Source organism: Chrysemys picta, chromosome 1, assembly GCF_011386835.1.
Source record: "Chrysemys picta bellii isolate R12L10 chromosome 1, ASM1138683v2, whole genome shotgun sequence".
NCBI lineage: Eukaryota > Metazoa > Chordata > Testudines > Emydidae > Chrysemys > Chrysemys picta.
Genome location: NC_088791.1, coordinates 317,958,965 through 317,981,656, shown reverse-complemented (window position 1 = coordinate 317,981,656; position 22,692 = coordinate 317,958,965). Strand labels below are relative to the sequence as shown.

The window sequence follows — 22,692 nt, the reverse complement described above, 5'->3', positions numbered from 1 at the left end:
TTCCATGCTTCAGCCACCATCCCAGAGGACATGCTTCCATGCTGATGATGCTCGTTTTAAAAAAAAAAAGTGTCAATTAAATTTGTGACTGTACTCCTTGGGGGGGAGAATTGTATGTCTCCTGTTCTGTTTTACCCACTTTCTGCATATATTTCTTGTTATAGCAGTGTCAGATGATGACTCAGCACATGTTCGTTTTAAGAACACTTTCACAGCAGATTTGACAAAACGCAAAGAAGGTACCAATGTGAGATTTCTAAAAATAGTTACAGCACTCGACCCAAGGTTTAAGAATCTGACGTGCCATCCAAAATCTGAGAGGGACGAGGCGTGGAGCATGCTTTCAGAAGTCTTAAAAGAACAACACTCTGATGCGGAAACTACAGAGCCCAAACCACCAAAAAAGAAAATCTCAACCCTCTGCTGGTGGCATCTGACTCAGATGATGAAAATAACATGCGTCAGTCCGCACTGCTTTGGATCGTTATCAAGCAGAACCTATCATAAGCATGTCCTCTGGAATCGTGCTTGAAGCATGAACGGGCATATGAATTTTTAGCATATCTGGCATGTAAATATCTTGCGATGCTGGCGACAACAGTGCCAAGCGAACACCTGTTCTCACTTTCAGGTGACACTGAACAAGAAGCGGGCAGCAGCATCTCCTGCAAATGTAAACAAAACTTGTTTGTGCGATTGGCTGCACAAGAAATAGGACTGAGTGGACTTATAGGCTCTACATTTTACATGGTTTTATTTTTGAATGCAGTTTTTTTGTACATAATTCTACATTTGTAAGTTCAACTTTCATGATCGAGAGATTGCACTACAGTACTTGAATGAGGTGAGTTGAAGAATACAATTCTCTTTTGTACAGTGCAAATATTTGTAATAAAAATAACCTAAGCACTGTACACTTTGTATTCTGTTGTAATTAAAATTAGTATATTTGAAAATGTAGTAAACATCCAAAAATATATAAAATACATTGTATTCTATTGTTTAAAAGTGTGATTAATCACAATTAATTTTTTAATCGCTTGACAGCCCTAGTAGTAAGTTGTTGTAATGGGCCATGAAATCAGTCTCTCTTTTAAATCCATGGTATTTGGTGTTCAGTAGTTACAAATATAAGTTTCCTTGTCTCTCTCATATCCTGGGACCAACATGGCTACAACACTGCATGTAACATTAAAGTTAAGGAAAATGAAGTAATAAGTGTGAGGGAAATGCAGTGCTATCTACAAAAATAACTGAGATGGGTGGGTGTGCTCTCAGTATAAAGTGTCTCATTCTCTTTTATTGTATTACAATAGTGCCTAAACCCCAACTGAAATCTAGGCCCCATTGTGCTAGACGTGATACAACATGCAGTAAGAGACAGACTTGCCCCAAAGAGGCTACTATTCAGTGTTTAAAAAACAAAACAACAACCCGCTACATGAAGGCAGAGTTACAGTTGCTTGGTAGTGTGTCGTCCTGTTGCAGAATGTTTGAGTTGAGGAAAACTCAAACTTCTGAGAAGCAGGAAATGCAAGTGAAAGTTGCCTGTGCAAACATTCCTTTTTGTCCTTTAATAGTGTTAGATGGAATCCAGTGGGTGAGAGTGAATTGGTTGTAAAAGAAAGAACAGGAGTACTTGTGGCACCTTAGAGACTAACAAATTTATTAGAGCATAAGCTTTCGTGGATTACAGCCCACTTCTTCGGATGTTGGCTGTAGTCCACGAAAGCTTATGCTCTAATAAATTTATTAGTCTCTAAGGTGCCACAAGTACTCCTGTTCTTTTTGCGGATATAGACTAACACGGCTGCTACTCTGAAACTTGTAAAAGAAAGTTAAGTATATTTCAGGAACTGTGGGGTTGGCAGAGTAAAGGTATGTGTTGTTTCTCCCTCACCCCCCAAGATGCATGACGGTTTTATTTTCCTTTGGGTCTTCTCATACAAATCACCGTTTTTGTGATTCAGAACTGTTGCTTGTTTAACAACATTGGCTAGTTTACAGTGTTTGTAATAATACAAAGATGTACATAGTACTTTATAGACAAACAAGAATGACAGGCCTCCATTCCAAGGAGCCCAATCTTTCACATGTCTCTTGAGTGATCTTTACTCATGTGAGCAGTCCAGTTAAGTTCAAGACTTGTAGAAATGGGCCCTAAATTATGGAAATTTATATTTGCAAAGGTATAGCTAGAGCTCTGAAAACACTTAGTCATATATTTTTGTTTGTGTTAACAAGATGTACTGGGGCATTGCTGAAAGAGAGCAGAGTTAAGGTTGCATGTGCAACCTTAACCGCATATCCTGGCCAGAGGCCAGATTGAAAAGAGCTAGGATGGAATTGGAGGAGAGGAATTCCACACAGTGAATGTAGACAGTGCACTCTATGAGCTTAGAGATGGAAGGAAGACGGGGTAGTAGCTGGAGAGGCATGTGGGGTCAAGGGTGTGTGTGTTTTTTAGGGTGGCAGAAACTAGAGCAGGGAAAATGAAAGAGTAAAGGAGGGCATGAAAGTGGGCACAAAAGAATCAGATCACTTGATGTGCTGGGGTCATTAAGGCAAGTAGGATGAGGTTAGAGGTGGAGAGCAGAGGAGAAAATTGTGTCTATGACGGGAGAAGGAGATGAGAGTTGTAGGAAGGGAAGGAAAGACCAGCTGAAAAGAGGATGACGGTCATATAGTATTTTTGTCAACTTTCTCTTGGAAAAAAGTGGTGAAAATTTGTGCAGAGAGGGAAGTGAATATATGGTGGAGTCAGAATCCCCATCCTGGAGCAGAATATATTTTTGAAGAAATAGAGGTTATTTTGGTAGATAACTACAACTGTAAGGATTGTTCAGACATTATCTGTATGTATTTAGTACAAAATATAATTTTATGTGTTATACATAGACTTGGCAGAGTTTGATTTTTTTTTTTTGAATGTCAAAGGATAATTTTAAGCTATTATTTATATAAATTTTCACAATTATGGGAAGTATGGGGAATGGTCAGACAATTTAATGACTGTAGATACTGAGATTCAAAAAGGTAAAGCTTTGAACAGTTTTAAACACAAGTTGTCAGCATTAAATATCAAAATATACAAAGGTAAATATCTTTATATCAAACTCTAATAGGCTCTCAAGTAGCATTTTTCTAACCTTATCTATTTGTAAATTTCAGTTATCATAGATGGAAATATTTCTGATCCATTTGTGTACAGTGAAATCGATTACCCACATTTATTGATAAAAGTATAATCCTTCCAAGCCCAGTTATACAAATGTTTGTTCTACAGTTATATTTTGTTTGTAAAGTTAGTCTAGTCAGCTTTGTTACTCTGACAAAAAGCAAGTATGTATTCTCATTCTGATGCTATGTGAACCTTGGCTACCACTGCACTATAGTTTAACTTCCACTGGAAAAATACTTCTCCTTGCATCAGTCTCTACTCATTTATTCTTTCCTATTATAACAATTCAAATGGCATAGGATTTCTGGAAGAAAAAGGAAACTTGTTCATAGAGCAATGTTTGGGAAATATGTAGTGAAGAAAGGTTTCAGAGTAGCAGCCGTGAAGTGGGCTGTAGTCCACGAAAGCTTATGCTCTAATAAATTTGTTAGTCTCTAAGGTGCTACAAGTACTCCTGTTCTTTTTGTAGTGAAGAGAGAGCGAGTCTAAAATCGGTACATGTCGTGTCTGGTATTCAGTGCCTCTTCAGACAGCAGATATTGGTATTGTTGAAATGCAATTATTGTATGTTAATGTAGTATGTGAATGCTGGGAGGAAAGGAAAGTCAAAATTTCATTAGCAAGATTCCTTAAATGTATCACAGTGAAAGATTCTTAGTTATTTTTTAAATTTACCTTTTTTCTCTACCTTGTGGATAAGATCATGTAGATTTGGACCAGATGGATGCTTTCTGTGGTAGCACAATCATCAGGGTGGAAAAGAATGACAAATAAGTAGGGCCCTTCGTTTTCAGTTTTTATTTAATTTAATTTTTTTCCTGGGAATTTCAGTGTTTATTACCATCACAACAAAAACAGATGAAAATCAGTGCAGAAGTATTAATAATTTTTCTGGGTAAATATCAGGGTTTATTTTGGTAGATGGAAAGATGGGAAAAAATTAGTAGATTAACACTTTGAATTCAGTTCATCGATGTGGTTTGCTGCAGAACTACAACAGAACTCAAAACATGCCACCTCTGAGTTTAAGAGAAAAATACATGTCTAATCCCCAAATAAAACTTTTAATTTGAATAAACAGTTTACTGTTGTAGTCTTAGAACTATTAGCCTGTAAATATTTACATTTAAGAATTGGGCCACACCATTTGCAGTGCATACATTCAACTTCATTCGTTTCTCCTGGTTTTGTTTTTTAAAACTTTCGAATACTTCCTTGTGTTCTGAAACGTATTCTGACACAGACTTTTGTTTTCTTTCCATTTTAGTGTGTCAAATCTTTAAACCGTTGTCTATTAGAAACTCGAAATATGTATGTGGTGGACGTGAGATTTATCAGTACGTTCAGATGCACACATGCGTGCCTGTTTGTTTATTGTGTGTATCTTCTAGACTAATACATAGCCTTACTTCAACAGGCAGTTTTGCATATATATACAGATAATAATGCATTATTGTAATACATATAGCTCATGCAGTGTATTGTATTTTCCTAATAAAACAAGTTATTTTTTTATATAGTTGAATGGTACACAAGTAGGGTGAGAATGAGAGAAAAAACTGAATAATACTTTTTGTAAAACCAATACAATTCCAAAATCACAAATGGGGAAAAATAACGGTCCAGTTGTAATTTGATTTCTCATGACTAAAAACGTCTAGTTCTCTCATTCTTTTCATTTTACGTATCTCCTTTACCCATTTTTGATGCTGATAATGTGAGCATCAAAGCTTTCAGCAATCCTATTAAATTTGTTGTGTACTTCTATTTTCATTATTCCCTTTTACCTTTGCCCAAAAGGTTAGATCAAATACTTTCATCCTTAAATGTACAGGTGCTTCTCTAGTGGCTATGTGCAGCGCACACACTGGTGTTGTTATCATTGTGCATATATGCCAGTTGCAGAACGTAAGCCTGGAGCAGTTCCAAGTTTCTAAGGCCTTGTCTACACTATGGGAGTAAGTCCACTTAAGTTAAGCAACTCCAGTTACATGAATAACATAGCTGGAGTCGACGCAGCTTAGGTCCACTTACCGCAGTGTCTACACCACGCTGAGTCAACGGGAGACACTTTCCCGTTGACTTACCTTACGCTTCTTGTTCTGGTGGAGTATTGGAGTCGATGGGAGAGTGATCTGCAGTCGATTTAGCGATTCTTCACTAGACCCGCTAAATCGATCCCCTGGTGCATCGCTTGCTGCGGCGTTGATCCCTGGTAAGTGTAGACATGCCCTTAGGCTATGGCTACAATTCAGCTTAAGATGACATAAATTAAGTCTCTGAGAGATGTGAATTAGCCACCCTGCTGAACGACATAACTTATGCCAACTTAAGGGTGGGTGTGGACAGTGCCATGTCTGAAGGAGAAGTTCTCCCACTGACACAGCTACCGCCACTCGCGGGGGTTGGAGTAATTAAGCTGATGGGAGAGCTCTCTACCTTAGCTTAGAGCGGCTATACGGAGAGCTTACAGCAACACAGGGTGTTTTTTTTTTTTTGAGGCTGAACCAAAAGCTTGAATTAAATTAGTCTAAAACTAGTCTCAAGAATAATACATTATTAATACCTTCTTATTTGCACCCCATTTGCTTCCAACAACACTTTAAAGTAAGTTCATTCTACTTTTTTGCACCTTATCTGTGACCTTTCCAAGTTAATTTATTATTAAACTCTACTCCTAGAAATATAAACTTTTGAACTATCTGAATTTTTTCACCATAAAGAAGTAAGTCCCTGTCTTCCCTAATTTTCTTCCTGCTTAAAAACATTTCCTTAGTTTTTTGCGAGTGAGAATTTAAATCTCCAATCATATCCTGACTTGAAATTCTCTAGTGATTTATTTTTGACTTTTCCACATCTACTTTTAAGTCTTCTATCCTTAGTCCATGTATTTGTATCTAGTGTTGTAGCCCTGTTGGTTTCAGAATATGAAAGACAAGGTGGATGAGGTAATATTTTATTGGACCAACTTCTGTTGGTGAGAGAGACAAGCTCTTGAGCTACACAGAGCTCTCTTTCAGGTCTGGAAAATGTACTCTGTGTCACAGCTAAATACAAGGTGGAACCGATTGTTTAACATAAGTAGATAACACATTTCAAGAGACTATTCAAGGTGAAGTGGCCCATTAACACCTCTCCAGTCATCAGGGGGTGGAAAGCTGGGGGCTGGAGCGGGGATTAGTGGGTTATAGATAGTTGTAATAAGCCATAAAGCCAGTGTTTCTATTCAGTACATGATTTTTAATATCTACCAAAGTTATGAATTTAAGCTTCCAGGCTCATCTTTTGAAGGAGTTATGCAGGTTTCCTTTGAGGACGAGTAAGGCTACGTTTTAGTCACAGGTACTTTTAGTAAAAGTTGTGGACTGGTCACAGGCAGTAAACAAAAATTCACGGGCCGTGACCTGTCTATGACTTTACTAAAAATACCCCTGACTAAAACTGGTGTGGGGGACTCGAGAGCACCGTGGGTACTGGCGGTGGGGCTAGGGCAGGCTCCTTACCCAGCTCCTGGGAAGCGGCAGTCCCAGCTGCCCCTGCTTGGCCCCAAGCCCTAGTTCTGCAGCTCCCATTGGCTGGGAGCTGCAGGGGTGGTGCCCGGCTGCCAGCAGAGGCAGCATGTGGAGGAGCTAGGGGAGATGAGGGAGAGGAACCTCTTCTCCTCCCCCCAGTAAGCAGTGGTCCTGAGGGTGCCCCACCAAACTCCTGCTGCTGGGGGTAGGGGCCCCCTGAGACTGCCCCAGCAGCAGCCAGTGTGACTGACCCCAGGGGCCACCCGAGCTGCTCAAGCAGCTCCTGGACCAGCTGCACTGGGCTGCTGCAGAAGTCACGGAGGTCACAGAAAGTCATGGAATCCGTGACCTCTGTAACAAACACAGCCTTAAGGATGAGGTCTGAGGTCAGATATAGAATGATCACTTCAGTGAAAAGCTTTCACCCATAGCTGATACGGTGTTTTTGTTTATCCTTTTTTTTTTTTTGCATGAGTTCATCCAAGAGCATAGTGATTGTCTCATTTCACTCGTGTAGTTGTTGTTGGGGCATTTAGTGCACTGGATGAGGTACACCACATTCTGTGATAGGTATGTGTAGGACAGATATGCAGATATGTCATCTGGTTCTGCTTTGAGTTACTGGATCCTGGTTTGTGGAGAGCTTGCTTTTGTTGAGGAGGTAGGTGAGTTGTTTGAAGGCCAGAAGAGGAGATTCAGGAATGTGGTCCTCATCGAGTGCGAGTTGTAGTTGTTTGATGATGCCCCATATGGGTTCCATTGTGGGGTTGTAAGTGACAATTCACATATCAAATCCTGGTAGATTTAACACAGGTTTACTTATTAGCCATGTTTCTTGTACACATATTACATTAGGCTTTTTTCCCCAATTCTTAACTGCATTATTAAATTATGCACGTTCCATCTGTAAGGATCGTTAAGACCATGTTATTTAAGATGTATTATTGCTTTAATTTAAAATCATGTGAATGCGGTCTATTGAGAGGTTGTCTATCTTTAGATATCTTTCTGCTGATTTTGCTATGATTTTAATCATTTCACGGTTTTTTTTTTTCCTGTCTGCAAGATTCAGTTAATTATTTCTATAATGAACGCTATAAACTGCTCTTTACTTACAAGCAGGACATCATCTCCTATTCCTTTCATATGCTCCTCCCTGACCAGAGATGTGTTCTGCTGCCCATCAATTCCTTGAGTATTTTTCTTCCTATTTTCTGCAGTGAGTACCTTTTGGTAGCCTCTGCTTATGACACATACAAAAAATTAAAATAATTCTAAATATATTTCGCTAGCTTGTTTTGCTACTGCACATCCTTTATATTCTGCACTGTGCTTTTCCCCCCATGATTGCTGCATTTAGGTTCTGTCCCTTCTACACCGTTCTCATAGGAATTATTTCCTCCACATTTATTACACCTTATTGTTCCCTTACAAATGGCTGCCACATGTCCAAAACTTTGACAATTATAGCAACTTACGGGGGGAGAAGGTGTTAATATATGGTCCCTTTGGGAAGGCAAGGTGAGCATCTCTCAAATAAATTATTCTTAAGGCCCTTACACAAAAAATAATCTCTCAGTGCTAACAGTCTTGCCCTGTCTCTAACGTTTTTGGGGGGCTGGAAAGTGGGGAAGATTACTGAGGAGATTGTGATACTGCCACTCTGGCACATGTGAACTTTTTTTACCCCCTTCAGTCTTATGTGTGTTATGGAGACTATGCTGGGCTTGTTGGTCTATCATTTCCTTCTGGTGACGAACAGATCAAATGTCTCTGCTAACTTAGGTCCATCACTGCTTTTGATCCTGTCATCGACCACAGTTGATTGTGTCAACTGTAGAACCTGGCAGAGATAGCCAGGGTAGCACTTGAGTGGCTTGGTTCTTTTCTTTTTGAGAAGAACCAGAGGATAGTATTGTGTGATGGATTATCTGTCTGGAGATCTCTCTCATAGGTGAACTCGTAGGGTTTTATTTTGTCAGCTTTCCTTGTTTTGTGTCAAACTGCTGAGGTGATTTCAATTTAGTGTGCATTTACGTGCTAGATGCTCAGCTCTTTCATCATCTCATTGGACCTGCATAGTAATGTTATTAGCCATTCCTCATACTATGATCGGAAATCAAATAAAATTTGTCTGCAGATACTTGCATGTTAGATGGAAGTAATACTATTTAAGTGAGGAAACAACCAGAATTAACTTCTCCAGTCACGTCTATACCTAAAATTTAGGTCAACTTAGGTCAGGGGTGTAAAAAATTGACACCTGTGAGAGACGTTAAGCTGACCAAAGTCCCGGTATAGACACTGATAGGCCAAAGGAAGAATTCTTCCATTGACCTAGCTACTGCCTCATGTGGCAGTGAATTAACTAAGGTTATGGAAAAATCGTTTCCATCTGCACTACAGCGGCACAGCTGTGCCATTGTAGAGTCTGTAGTGTACACACCCTCCCTCTTTGAAAGGGTGAATTCCTCTGTGAATGACTCCCAAATCCCAGAATTCCAGTTGGTTCTGGTAGGAATCCCACAATGCAGTGCAAGAAAAAACCCAGAATGCATAGGCTAGTGGTGGAACATTGCACCATGGGAAAATCTGCTCAGAATGCTGTGCGGTTATTTTGAAAAAGCACAGAGCTGTCTGGACACTAACATGGGAAGCAGTCTAAGCGGGCATCAACGAAGTGTTGTGGGTGCATATTTTGGTATAGTTATATTGGAAAAACATATACTGATCAAACTTTCCTGTGTAGACAAGACCAGACTTTTTGGGTTGGTGAACTCTTCTTTTCAGGTAGCCCAGCACTTGTCTTGGCTGCCGGTCAGAGCTTTCCTAAGCAGTATTTAGAATAAAATTGACATGATTATTAGTTTCACAACTGTATATTCTGGATAGTAACAGTAAAAATAGCTAGCCTTGACATTTTCACTTTGCTAATGCTTGTGAAATCTGGGATCTGCAGCAAAGGCATTGGAACTGTCGGTCTGCTGATTCAGTAGCCCGTACTGGATGGATTCAGATTTGGAAGATTATTTTAAGAAACTCTGAAGGCTAGAAACTTTATATAAATATAAGCTTACATCTGTCAGAAATTGTTGGCTTAGTGACCTAATCACCAAGGAACATACTGTGCTCACCACTGGCAAGTGGCTTTTCCAAGGCTTATTCTGAGGGAGGCTGGGAGCAGCCTCAAGTTTTCAGTCTTCCCTCTGCTCCCTCTTTCCTGCCCCTTGTAATGGGAGTGTCTGCTTCTGTACCCATACACTCTCCGCAGCAAGGAATTGTGTTATATTGATAGTGTCTTTCCTCAGCGCCAGCAATGAAAATTACAACGATCTCATGGGTTTTACTAGTGCTCAGAACCATAGGCCTAATGCTGCATTCCTCAGGCAAAACCCTTAATTCTCTCCATTTGTAGTTCTGTCTGCCTGTGGCATACAGAATTGGGCTCTTAAATGGCAATGAAACTCAACACATTTTTGTAAACATCATTCTTTTGCTCTGGAAATTCATGACTAGTGAAAATATGGAAGACAGAGGGGAAGAGGATCAAAAATAGGCTGGTGAAGAGGAAGAGTGAGGAGGACTCCCTGGCTTTTTGCAGTAGGCAGGAAACAGTAGTGCGGGAGGATAAGGTTTTTTCCCCCCCTCCTTCTAAGTATCATTGTGGTGTGTGTATGGGAGGACACAAAATGTATTCGATACCTGAAGGTAAAGGGCCATGCCAGCCAGATGGATTCTGCAGCAAAATGAATCTAAGCCTTCAGCAGGGTCCTGGCATTCTGTACCGCTTGGGTGATTGGAAGTTCTGCAGTAGCTTTCTGTAAATTAAAAAAAAATGAAGTATTGAAGAATATATATGTGACAACAAATGATACAATCAATGTAATAGCCACCCTTTATATTTAAATAAATTTCTTTATCATTTGCATTGTTCACACTCTCTTTTGCAGACTTCAGTATTAACACATAGCTGCATTGTCGAAATAATCTGGCTATTTCTCCTGAACATTAGATACACTTATTTTTTTTTTTTTTTAAAGTGGTTGTTACATTATTATTCACCACCTCAGTGAATGAATAGGGGGTAGTTCATAACTCTCAGAGCTACTGTTTCAGGCTGTCTGTAGATTCAGGCAGACAATACTGCAGTCTTCAGGTCACAATTTCATGATTTTTTTCACAACACTGAGAACTGGAAATACTTATTTTAAATGAAAGCCTGGAGTGCCATTTTGTCATTCTGGAGTGCCATTCCGCAACAAGGAGTAAATTCCATTTCATCACAGAATACGGGGAGCCCTGGTTAAAGTCTATGAGACTCAAGTACTCAAAAGCAGGCTCCAGAGCCATTGCTTTGGTGGGAAGCCCAGTGCTTCTCCTTGTCTCGTGCCCTACTTTCTAGCAGTTGGGAATGGAAGACAATGCTAGGCTTCTCTGTAAGGTACTGTACTGTGCTTCCAGGTAGGAAGGAGTCTCTTTCCTATTGGATTGCAACTACAGCTGTTTCTCTGTAGTGTGGATGCACTTTACGTGGATCTATGCTTGACAACCACTTGAAAAGTTCAGCCAGTACTACTTATTTGCTTACTTAGCCTAGGCAATATATTCCTTGTGTTTAAAACAACTATGTACACAATACAGCTTACCTCGGTATAAATTGTGTTGCTTGGGTGTGAATATCCCCGCCCCGAGTGATGTAAATTATACCAATCTAAGCGCTGGTGTGGTCAGCACTTCTCCCACTGACATAGCTACTGCCACTCACAGGGGCTGGAGTAATTAAGTCCATGGTAGAGAGCTCTCCCATAGACTTGGAGCGTCTGCACTAGCAGTGCTACAGCAGCACACCTGCATCGGTGGAGCTGCGCTGATGTAGCCATGTCTCTAGAAAGTAGGGCTCTCATTTTTGCTATAGGTTTGGTGTTGATTTAATCTCCTTTCCTATGAGCCAGCATGGCAGTTAAGATCTATTTTGGCCCGTATGCTAACTTTCCTCAGGGTACGTCTACACTACGAAATTAGTTCGAATTTATAGAAGCCGGTTTTATTGAAATCGGTTGTATACAGCCGATTGTGTGTGTCCACACAATAAAATGCTCTAGGTGCTCTAGTCGGCGGACCGCGTCCACAGTACAAGGCTAGCGTCGACTTCCAGAGCATTGCACTATGGGTAGCTATCCCACAGCTATCCCACAGTTCCCGCAGTCTCCGCCGCCCCTTTGAATTCTGGGTTGAGATCCCAATGCCCGGATGATGCAAAACAGTGTCGCGGGTGGTTCTGGGTACATGTCGTCAGGCCCCTCCCTCCCCCGTCACAGCAACGGCAGACAATAGATTCGCGCCTCTTTACCTGGGTTACCTGTGCAGACAACATGGAGCCCGCTCAGCTCAGCTCACCGTCACCGTATGTCCTCTGGGTGCCGGCAGACGTGGGACTGCATTGCTACACAGCAGCAGCTGCTAACTGCCTTTTGGCGGTAGACGGTGCAGTAGACTGGTAGCCTTCATCGGCGATCTGGGTGCTGGCAGCCGTGGGGCTTGCCTTTTGGCAGTAAATGGTGTATTACGACTGTTAGCCGTCCTATTACAAGTCGGGTCATCGCACGTTAGCAGAGTCTTTCCTGAGCAGCCAATTGTGCAATAGGCCTGAAGACCATCGTCATACACCGCCCCGTATTTGCTGCCAAGCACCCAGAAAGATGCCGAGGGCTATCAGTCACGCTGCACCGTTGTCTTAAGATGTAAAAAATAGATTTGCTCTGTATTCATTTGCTTCCCCCTCCCTCCGTCAAATCAACGGCCTGCTAAACCCAGGGTTTTCAGTTTAATCTTTGGGGGGGACCATTCTGTGTGACAGTTGTTTGTGTCTCTCCCTGATGCACAGCCACCGTTCTTGATTTTAATTCCCTGTACCTGTACGCCATGTCGTCACTCGGCCCGCCCTCCCTCCTTCCCCTAGTCCGTCAGATACTACGTTTGCGCCACAGCTCAGAGAGCCGAGAAGCGGTTCGCGCCTTTTCTTTGAATTCTGGGTTGAGATCCCAATGCCCGGATGATGCAAAACAGTGTCGCGGGCAGTTCTGGGTACATGTCGTCAGGCCCCTCCCCCCTCGTCACAGCAACGGCAGACAATAGATTCGCGCCTTTTTACCTGGGTTACCTGTGCAGACAACATACCACGGCAAGCATGGAGCCCGCTCAGCTCAGCTGAGCTCACCGTCACCATATGTCCTCTGGGTGCCGGCAGACGTGGGACTGCATTGCTACACAGCAGCAGCTGCTAACTGCCTTTTGGCGGTAGACGGTGTAGCATGAGTGATAGTCGTGGGGCTGGCAGCCGTAGGGCTGTATTGCACCAGCCCCTTGCAGGCGATGGTATATTATGATTGGTACCCATCGTCGTCATACTGGTATGGCTGTCAATCATGGCCACCTGGGCAGACATGCTACTGTTTTGATGATGATGGTTACCAGTCGTAATATACTATTTTCTGCCAATTGCCAAGTATTGTCTGCTAAGCACCCAGAAGAGGCCGAGGGCGATGCTGGGTGCTGGCGGACGTGGGGCTGGCAGACGTGGGGCTGCATTGCTACACAGCAGCAGCCCCTTGCCTTTTTGCAGATGATGGTATTTTATGACTGGTATCTGTCATCGTCGTACTGGAGAGGCTATCACTCATGCTGCACCGTCGGCTGCCACCTTAAGATGTAAAAAATAGATTTGTTCTGTATTCATTTGCTTCCCCTTCCTCCGTGAAATCAATGGCCTGCTAAGCCCAGGGTTTCCAGTTTAATCTTTGGGGGGACCATTCTGTGTGACAGTTGTTTGTGTTTCTCCCTGTTCCTGTACCTGTACGCCATGTCGTCACTCGGCCCTCCCTCCCTCCCGCCCGCCCTCCCTCCTTCTCCTGGTCCATCAGATACTACTTTCGCGCCTTTTTTCTGACCAGGCGCCATAGCTAGCACTGGGATCATGGAGCCCGCTCAGATCACCGCGGCAATTATGAGCACTATGAACACCACGCGCATTGTCCTGGAGTATATGCAGAGCCAGGACATGCCAAGGCGAAACCCGGACCAGGCGAGGAGGCGATTGCAGCGCGGCGACGAGAGTGATGAGGAAATTGACATGGACATAGACCTCTCACAAGGCACAGGCAATGTGGAAATCATGGTGTCACTGGGGCAGGTTGATGCCGTGGAACGCCGATTCTGGGCCCGGGAAACAAGCACAGACTGGTGGGACCGCATCGTGCTGCAGGTATGGGACGATTCCCAGTGGCTGCGAAACTTTCGCATGCGTAAGGGCACTTTCATGGAACTTTGTGACTTGCTTTCCCCTGCCCTGAAACGCCAGGATACCAAGATGAGAGCAGCCCTCACAGTTGAGAAGCGAGTGGCGATAGCCCTGTGGAAGCTTGCAACGCCAGACAGCTACCGGTCAGTCGGGAATCAATTTGGAGTGGGCAAATCTACGGTGGGGGCTGCTGTGATCCAATTTGCCAGGGCAATGAAAGACCTGGTGATAGCAAGGGTAGTGACTCTGGGCAACGTGCAGTCAATAGTGGATGGTTTTGCTGAAATGGGATTCCCAAACTGTGGTGGGGCCATAGACGGAACCCATATCCCTATCTTGTCACCGGAGCACCAAGCCACCGACTACGTAAACCGCAAGGGGTACTTTTCAATGCTGCTGCAAGCCCTGGTGGATCACAAGGGACGTTTCACCAACATCAACGTGGGATGGCCGGGAAAGGTACATGATGCTCGCGTCTTCAGGAACTCTGCTCTGTTTCAAAAGCTGGAGGAAGGGACTTTCTTCCCGGACCAGAAAGTGACCATTGGGGATGTTGAAATGCCTATCGTGATCCTTGGGGACCCAGCCTACCCCTTAATGCCATGGCTCATGAAGCCGTACACAGGCAGCCTGGACAGGAGTCAGGGCCTGTTCAACTACAGGCTGAGCAAGTGCCGAATGGTGGTGGAATGTGCATTTGGACGTTTAAAAGCGCGCTGGCGCAGCTTACTGACTCGCTCAGACCTCAGCGAAAAGAATATCCCCATTGTTATTGCTACTTGCTGTGCGCTCCACAATATCTGTGAGAGTAAGGGGGAGACCTTTATGGCGGGGTGGGAGGTTGAGGCAACTCGCCTGGCCGCTGATTACGCGCAGCCAGACACCAGGGCGGTTAGAGGAGCACAGCAGGGCGCGGTGCGCATCAGAGAAGCTTTGAAAACGAGTTTTGTGACTGGCCAGGCTACTGTGTGAAACTTCTGTTTGTTTCTCCTTGATGAACCCTCCAACCCCCCCCCCCCCCCGACCCGGTTCACTCTACTTCCCTGTAAACCAACCACCCCACCCCACCCTCCCCTCCCGCTTGCAGAGGCAATAAAGTCATTTTTTTTTTTAACATTCATGCATTCTTTATTAGTTCCTTACAGAGGTAGGGGGATAATTGCCAAGGTAGCCTGGGATGGGTGGGGGAGGAGGGATGGAAAAGGACACACTGCATTTTAAAACTTTAAGTCTTATTGAAGGCCAGCCTTCTGATGCTTGGGCGATCATCTGGGGTGGAGTGACTGGGTGGACGGAGGCCCCCCCACCGTGTTCTTGGGCGTCTGGGTGAGGAGGCTATGGAACTTGGGGAGGAGGGCTGTTGGTTACACAGGGGCTGTAGCGGCGGTCTCTGCTCCTGCTGCCTTTCCTGCAACTCAACCATACGCTCGAGCATATCAGTTTGATGCTCCAGCAGACGGAGCATTGCCTCTTGCCGTCTGTCTGCAAGCTGACGCCACCTATCGTCTTCAGCCCGCCACTTGCTCTGTTCTTCCCGCGATTCAGCCCGCCACCTCTCCTCTCGTTCATATTGGGCTTTTCTCATCTCCGACATTGACTGCCTCCACGCATTCTGCTGTGCTCTATCAGCCTGGGCGGACATCTGCAGCTCCGTGAACATCTCGTCCCTCGTCCTACGTTTTCTCTTTCTAATGTTCACGAGCCTCTGCGAAGGAGAAACATTTGCAGCTGGCGGAGGAGAAGGGAGAGGTGGTTAAAAAAGACACATTTTAGAGAACAATGGGTACACTCTTTCATTACAAGGTCGCATATTTCGGCTTGCAGGCAGCCATCGTAGGCCACAGTGTTTTGGCTTTTTTAACCTTCTTAACATGCGGGAAAGGTTGCAAACAGCAGCGCATTTCCCATATCAAGGATGAATTGGGTTGTCCATTTAAAATGGGGTTTCAATGTAAAAGGAGGGGGCTGCGGTTTCCCGGTTAACATGCGGCACAAACACAAGTAAACCACCACCCCCCCACACACACACACGATTCTCTGGGATGATCACTTCACCCCTCCCCCCACCGCGTGGTTAACAGCGGGGAACATTTCTGGTCAGAAGAGCAGGAACGGGCGCCTCTGAATGTCCCCTTAATAAAATCACCCCATTTCAACCAGGAGAGCTTTCTGGAGATGTCCCTGGAGGATTTCCGCTCCATCCTCATACACATTAAGACTTTTCCAGTAGATGTACTGGCCGCGATTGCCAGGGCAAAGTAATCATTAAACACGCTTGCTTTTTTTTTGTAATGTTTACAAATAGTTACAAAGTTACACTCACCAGAGGTCTCCTGTGTGCCCTGAGGGTCTTGGGTGAGTTCGGGGGTTACTGGTTCCAGGTCCAGGGTCACAAACATATCCTGGCTGTTGGGGAAACCGGTTTCTCCGCTTCCTTGCTGCTGTGAGCTACCTACAGTACCTCCATCATCATCTTCCTCGTTCCCCGAACTGTCTTCCCTGTGTGTTTCTCCAGTGAGAGAGTCATAGCACACGGTTGGGGTAGTGGTGGCTGCACCCCCTAGGATCGCATGCAGCTCCGCGTAGTAGCGGCAAGTTTGCGGCTCTGCCCCGGACCTTCCGTTTGCTTCTCTGGCTTTGTGGTAAGCTTGCCGTAGCTCCTTAATTTTCACGCGGCACTGCTGTGTGTCCCTGTTATGGCCTCGGTCCTTCATGGCCTTGGAGATCTTTTCTAATACTTTTCCATTTCTTTTACTGCTACGGAGTTCAGCTATCACTGCTTCATCTCCCCATATGGCGAGCAGATCTCGTACCTCCCGTTCGGTCCATGCTGGAGCTCTTTTGCGATCCTGGGAGGACTCCATCACGGTTACCTGTGCTGATGAGCTCTGCGGGGTCACCTGTGCTCTCCACGCTGGGCAAACAGGAAATGAAATTCAAACCTTCGCGGGTCTTTTCCTGTCTACCTGGTCAGTGCATCTGAGTTGAGAGTGCTGTCCAGAGCGGTCACAATGAAGCACTGTGGGATAGCTCCCGGAGGCCAATAACGTCGAATTCCGTCCACACTACCCCAATTCCGACCCGCAAAGACCGGTTTTATCGCTAATCCCCTCGTCAGAGGTGGTGTAAAGAAACCGGTTTAAAGGACCCTTTAAGTCGAAAGAAAGGGCTTCGTTGTGTGGACGGGTCCAGGCTTAATTCGGTTTAACGCTGCTAAAGTTGACCTAAACCCGTAGTGTAGACCAGGCCTCAGATGTGACAGCTGAGGATTGGTGATAGGGAGGCTGTGGAGGACCATTGTATCCGGAATTGCCTCACCTTGTTGTGCCAGGCTTTGAGGACATGGTTCGAGGCTGATTTTATTCATTCAGGTTTTTTCTGGAGGGGGAGCGTAGGGAGATGCTTTGGGCAGAGAGCCCTTTTTGTTGATGTGTTAATTCTAATTGTATGTTACATTTAAAACTGCATTTAATTTTATATATGCTTAAAACTTACAAGATAATCATTGTTACACTTATTTATCTGATTTACATGTTCAGATCCTAGCTGTATTTCACCACACTTAGTAAAAGAAGTTATTCTTATTCATACAGCCAGGTGCAAAGCATGAGATTTTAAAGTTCAGCTGCATTTGTTTCTTATTTTCAAACAAGTCTGAACAGTTGTTTTCTCCTGCTTTAAAAAACAAACAAAAAAGTGTATTCCTATTCCTCTCTTAATCCTAATGGCTGAACAGGGTTTTCTCCACTTACCAAAACACCCACCTTTGGACTAATACCATACTTGTGAAGTTTCAGCCCAGAACTAAATCTTTTAGAACATAAGAAAGGCTGTACCGGGTCAGACCAAAGGTCCATCTAGCCCAGTATCCTGTCTACCGACAGTGGCCAATGCCAGGTGCCCCAGAGGGAGTGAACCTAACAGGCAATGATCAAGTAATCTCTCTCCTGCCATCCATCTCCATCCTCTGACAGACAGAGGCTAGGGACACACCATTCCTTACCCGTCCTGGCTAATAGCCATTAATGGACTTAACCACCATGAATTTATCCAGTTCTCTTTTAAACTCTGTTATAGTCCTAGCCTTCACAACCTCCTCAGGTAAGGAGTTCCACAAGTTAACTGTGCGCTGCGTGAAGAAGAACTTCCTTTTGTTTTAAACCTGCCTATTTTCAGGAAGCTCTAAGTGCAAACACAAGTTTATGATGGCAAATCCTACTCTATTAAACAATTTGTCTGTCAAGTCTGTTATCTTGTTGCTAGAGCAGTTGATCGGGACCAGAAATGCTAACAGAAGTTGAAATCTTGCCATAGGAACAAGAAAATATTTAAGCAGGCTACCTGTGATTGTCCAACAGACTTAAGAAAACTGAACCGAAGTAGGAAGAACCATGCGGTTCATGATTTTCAAAGATACTGTGTGGAATTCAAGAAGAGAGTTGTCCCTACTTCAGACTAGGGTGGGGCATTTGATCAGTCCAAAAATAATTGGTCAATTGATCTGACAATAATTTGACCCATGTTTGACCGATGTCAAAAACTATGAAATATTTTAAAGTTCTAATTTATTAGAACAGTAACAAAAAGGTCTCCAATGGTCTTAGTCTTAGATATACTTGTGCCTAATTACAAAAAGTTACCGTATATACTCGATAAGCCAGTTTGTTTATAACCGACATCCCCTTCCCCCCAAGATGGATAAGTAAAAATGGAAAATTTTTATGACCCGTTCATAAGCCAACCCTATAATTCAGGGGTCAGCAAACTTTGGCTCCCGGGCCATTAGGCTAAGCCGCTGGTGGGCCGAGATAGTTTGTTTACCTCGAGTGTCCGCAGGCACGGAGGTAAACCAAAGTAAACAGTGTCCCGGCGTGCCAGCTGCTTACCCTGATGGGCTGGGACAGCAACTGGTGGGGAAATTTTTTGGGGGGGAGAAGCTGGGGGTCTGGGGAGTAACCTCGGTGACCACCCCCCACATGACCCGCCCCTAGCCCGGGACCCCCACACTCTCCCCATCCTATCCCTTCCCACCTTATCTGGGGAGGGCCAGGGGAGGATTTATCTGGCCTGGCTGGAGCTGCTCCAGCAGGCCAGGCCGGGCGGCGGGGCCGCAGCGTGCTCTGGCCGGCTGGGCCCAGCGGCTGCAGCCTGCCAGCCCCAGAGCTGCAGCTGCTTCAGAGGCTGGGGGGAGAGCAGGGGTGGCCAGAAGTGGAGAGACTCTGCCCTGCCTCTTCCCTTCTGACTGTGCTGCCTCTCCTTGCTCCCTCTGTTGTGGGGAGGGGCTGTGTCCCACCTCTTACTCTCTATACCCGTTCATAAGCTGACCCCCTTCTCTGGTGCTTCCCTTTTTTACTAAAAAAAATTTGGCTTATGAACGAGTATATATGGCACTTAACTAGTTATTCTAACTCAGAAAAATATGAAACATAATGAATTTCTAAAAAATGAAAGAAAAAACTGAACAGTTACAAAACAAAAGAAATTAAACAGAAATGGAATAATACATAACAATAAAAGAAAAGTAATTTTAAAATGCACTTATGCTAGGTAGGCAACAGACCAACTCGGGATGCATCTTACTTTTCATTATCTTTTTCTTTTTCGGTTTCAGCTGCTTCATCTATATCTTTGTTGTCATCAAATTCATCCGTACCTCCTCCTTCCTTTTCATCTGATCAATATTGAGTCAACGCTTCATCTGCCATTTTCTTCTCTAATTTTAAATTTTGATACACAGTCACCAGCTTCTCAGCACTAGAGGTCTTCAGTCGATTTCTGGATTTTGAATGTATGATTTCCCCAAGTTGAAAAACGTTCTTCCATACATGAAGTAGTACATATAGTGTTAAAAGAATTACTGCCACTATAGCTAGAGTGCAAAATAGACCCCCACCGTTTCAATCATGATGAAGTAGCAAACTGTCTTGATTCAGCTGCTGGGATTGTACTCCATATTGTTCTACGACTGAACAAGCTGCTTCTTATTTTATAATTTGCTACTTCCATCAGAATTTTGGTCGCTTGGAGATCTTTTAAAATTTGCAACAGTCACTACAAGGTTACAAACTGAATCAAATTCATCATCAGAAAGGTCTTGGTCCTGGGAGCGTGGATCAAGAAGGTAGGCAGCATTACACGGAGGGATTTTTTTCAATCCTATTATTTTGGGTATTATCTTTCTCTTCTGCTTTTGTATGTGGGCTGTTCAGTATTCTCACAAATGTTTCTTAACCTTTAGGAGCTTATTCTCGGCATCAGACAATGTAGAACGATCATTTTTCTATATTCTGAATGGATTGAGTTTTGCATCCAAAAGATCTCCTCATCAAGAATGTCAGTGCGGATTACTCAGGAGCAATACCCAGCCACCCCTTTTGGAACAGCAGCTGATTGCTAGAAGGCTGTTAGTATCTGAAGATTTTTGAGACATTTAATAGAAGATGCCCCTTAAGTATGACAGGGCTTACTTAGTGTAGATGAATTGAGTGCTGTAGTAAATACACCTCTACCCTGATATAACGCTGTCCTCTGGAGCCAAAAAAATCTTACTGTGTTATAGGTGAAACCGCGTTATATTGAACTTGCTTTGATCCACCGGAGTGTGCAGCCTGCCCCCCGGGAGCACTGCTTTACCGCGTTATATCCAAATTCGTGTTATATCGGGTTGCATTATATCAGGGTAGAGGTGTAATGCTAAAAAATGACTGCTGGTATTTTGGCTTTTAAAAAACAAAAAACTTGTTAGTGTGTTTTCTCTCCTGACATGATGAGAAAGTTGTCAGATATTGAACATCGCTAACAGAAAGCTGCATTACATGGGTTGCATGTCTGTAACATAAAAGATGTGGATACTCATTTATCAATAAAACCCAAGCAGCTTTCATATTAGTGTCATAATTTTCCATGGACCCAATTTGTTGTTTTTAAACTGGTCAGCAATATATTGGGCAGTGTGTTGATGCTTAGCTGTGCATTGATGCTTAGCTGTGCATTGGGATGGGTAAAATGCTGATTGTGAAGTTTATTATGAAGTTGAAAACACCCTCATTGTGATTAGTGCTCCAGCCATCCTGGAGTAAAAATGCCAACTCTTTTTGGTCCACTTTGGCATTCAGAAGACATTCTGCAAACCATATTTTGTAAACTGGGTACTGCTTGTGAAAAAAATTCTAGCATATAAGGATTTTAAACTATATGAAATGGTGGGTGTATTGCTGGCATAAATACCTCTAGCATACATATGGTCAAGTTCGTGTTTCTGGTCATGGGATATTTTATGCAAAAAAAATCTCTTGATCCCAATTTGATGGACATCTGAAGGCTTTCCAGGAGTAAGGAGTTTTCAGTGCTGAAGCAGATGGAGTAGTAAAATTCTTATTAGAAGAAATGGAATTGGCTTCACTTTCATTGTCATTCATATCACTATCTTCAACAAAAGACTCCATGCTTCATGGTGCTGCTGCCAAAGATGAAGTTAGAGGAGAATGCAAAGAAGAAAGCAAATTTTGTTCCAGACTGGTTTTCCCTTTCTTTCTGTTTGAGTGCAATAATCTAGTTTTGACAATAGGTCGACAAACATCACAAGAATTCAATAAATGTTTCTCCATTCTATCTACGTGTCACGCTTTCAGAAGAACAGAACTTGCACTTAGCTTGAACAGTTTTTCCATACAAATGATTTTGGGCTTTCCTTGACTGTATAATTTATTATGTCACTGTTAATGTCTCACTACTTCTGGAATGCTCTCTAGATTATGAAGTATCTCTCATATTTCATCATCAGTAGCCACTAAGTTTGATTTCTAACTTCTGGTATTCCAGAAAATTCCAGCCCATCAAAATGTTTTTGGGCATGCTGCCCCCATCCCCAGGACCTTTGCAGACTCCCAGATCACATGGAGGGTGAGGTGGAGAGGCGGCGACTCCTTTCTGCAGCAAATATAGTGGATTCTTAAGCAGGTTCAGGAGGAGGAACAGAGCAGAAAAGCAGGAGCCTTTATACTCAGTGCAAAGCACAGAAGAAAAATAAGACATACACAGAATCACAAAAATATTGCCAAAATTCGCGCAGTTGTCACAGCATTGATGGTCTAGTACAAATATTGTATGTATATCTTTGTTTGTATGCTAGAAGATTGCAGCCAATCAAGATGCTCAACTTTCAATTGATTCTCCTTTTTGTCTAAAAGGTGACATTAGTATATGAGAGAGAGAAGGTGGGTGAGGTAATATCTTTTATTGGGCCACCCACTTTGTCTCGCTAACGTCCTGGGACCAGCACGGCTACAACAACACTGCATATATTCATATATAGTAAAGTGAATGATCAAGATATTTAAGTAGACTTGCTAACAGATGGCACGACCATGCTGTCAAAAAGTAGGCTGCTGCCTATATCAGGCCATTCTTGCTGGAATACTTGACAATATTTGACCATGATCAAATAGGTAGTCAGTTGATATTATTTGACTGGTCAATTGGGCCAGCTTACAAAGCCTACATCAGACTTTCCAAAGAGTTAAAATTTTATTAGTGGAATTTTGTAGGTTATATTTAAATAAGTTGTAAATCATTGTATCTAATTGTTATGATTATAGACTAAGAAATAGGTTGATAGCACAGGCCATTGTTTAAGTGGGTATATTAGGACATCAGAGAGTTCAAACAAGACCCCATGTCTTCAGCAATTCCCAGGCCACAGA

The 22,692-nt window shown here is 43.4% G+C and overlaps 2 protein-coding genes across 3 annotated transcripts in view; one reads left to right on the top strand and one right to left on the bottom strand.

The window, feature by feature from the left end:
• The window catches only part of CUL5 (cullin 5), a 78,534-nt gene that overhangs the window by 8,138 nt on the left and 47,704 nt on the right, over positions 1–22,692 (top strand). Inside the window, exon 1 of one of the 2 annotated variants that reach the window (XM_065581477.1) lies at positions 180–844. The exons of the other annotated variant lie outside the window; for it this stretch is intronic. The gene's annotated coding sequence lies outside the window, so the exon portion shown is untranslated. Of the gene's footprint in view, positions 1–179; positions 845–22,692 lie in introns of those variants that run through there. 2 annotated transcript variants of the gene reach the window in all.
• LOC135980913 (uncharacterized) lies at positions 15,104–17,188 on the bottom strand. The gene is made up of 2 exons (XM_065581478.1): positions 16,314–17,188; positions 15,104–15,718 (listed from the first exon to the last, which is right to left on the bottom strand). Exons 1-2 carry the CDS (start codon positions 16,852–16,854, stop codon positions 15,216–15,218), a joined length of 1,044 nt encoding a protein of 347 aa, XP_065437550.1. The 5' UTR covers positions 16,855–17,188; the 3' UTR covers positions 15,104–15,215.

Coding starts and splice junctions, on each gene's coding strand:
- LOC135980913 (XM_065581478.1), bottom strand. CDS start 16,854: ATGGAGTCCTCCCAGGATCGCAAAAGAGCTCCAGCATGGACCGAACGG. Junction 15,719..16,313: donor GGGCACACAGGAGACCTCTG/GTGAGTGTAACT, acceptor CTCCTCCGCCAG/CTGCAAATGTTTCTCCTTCG.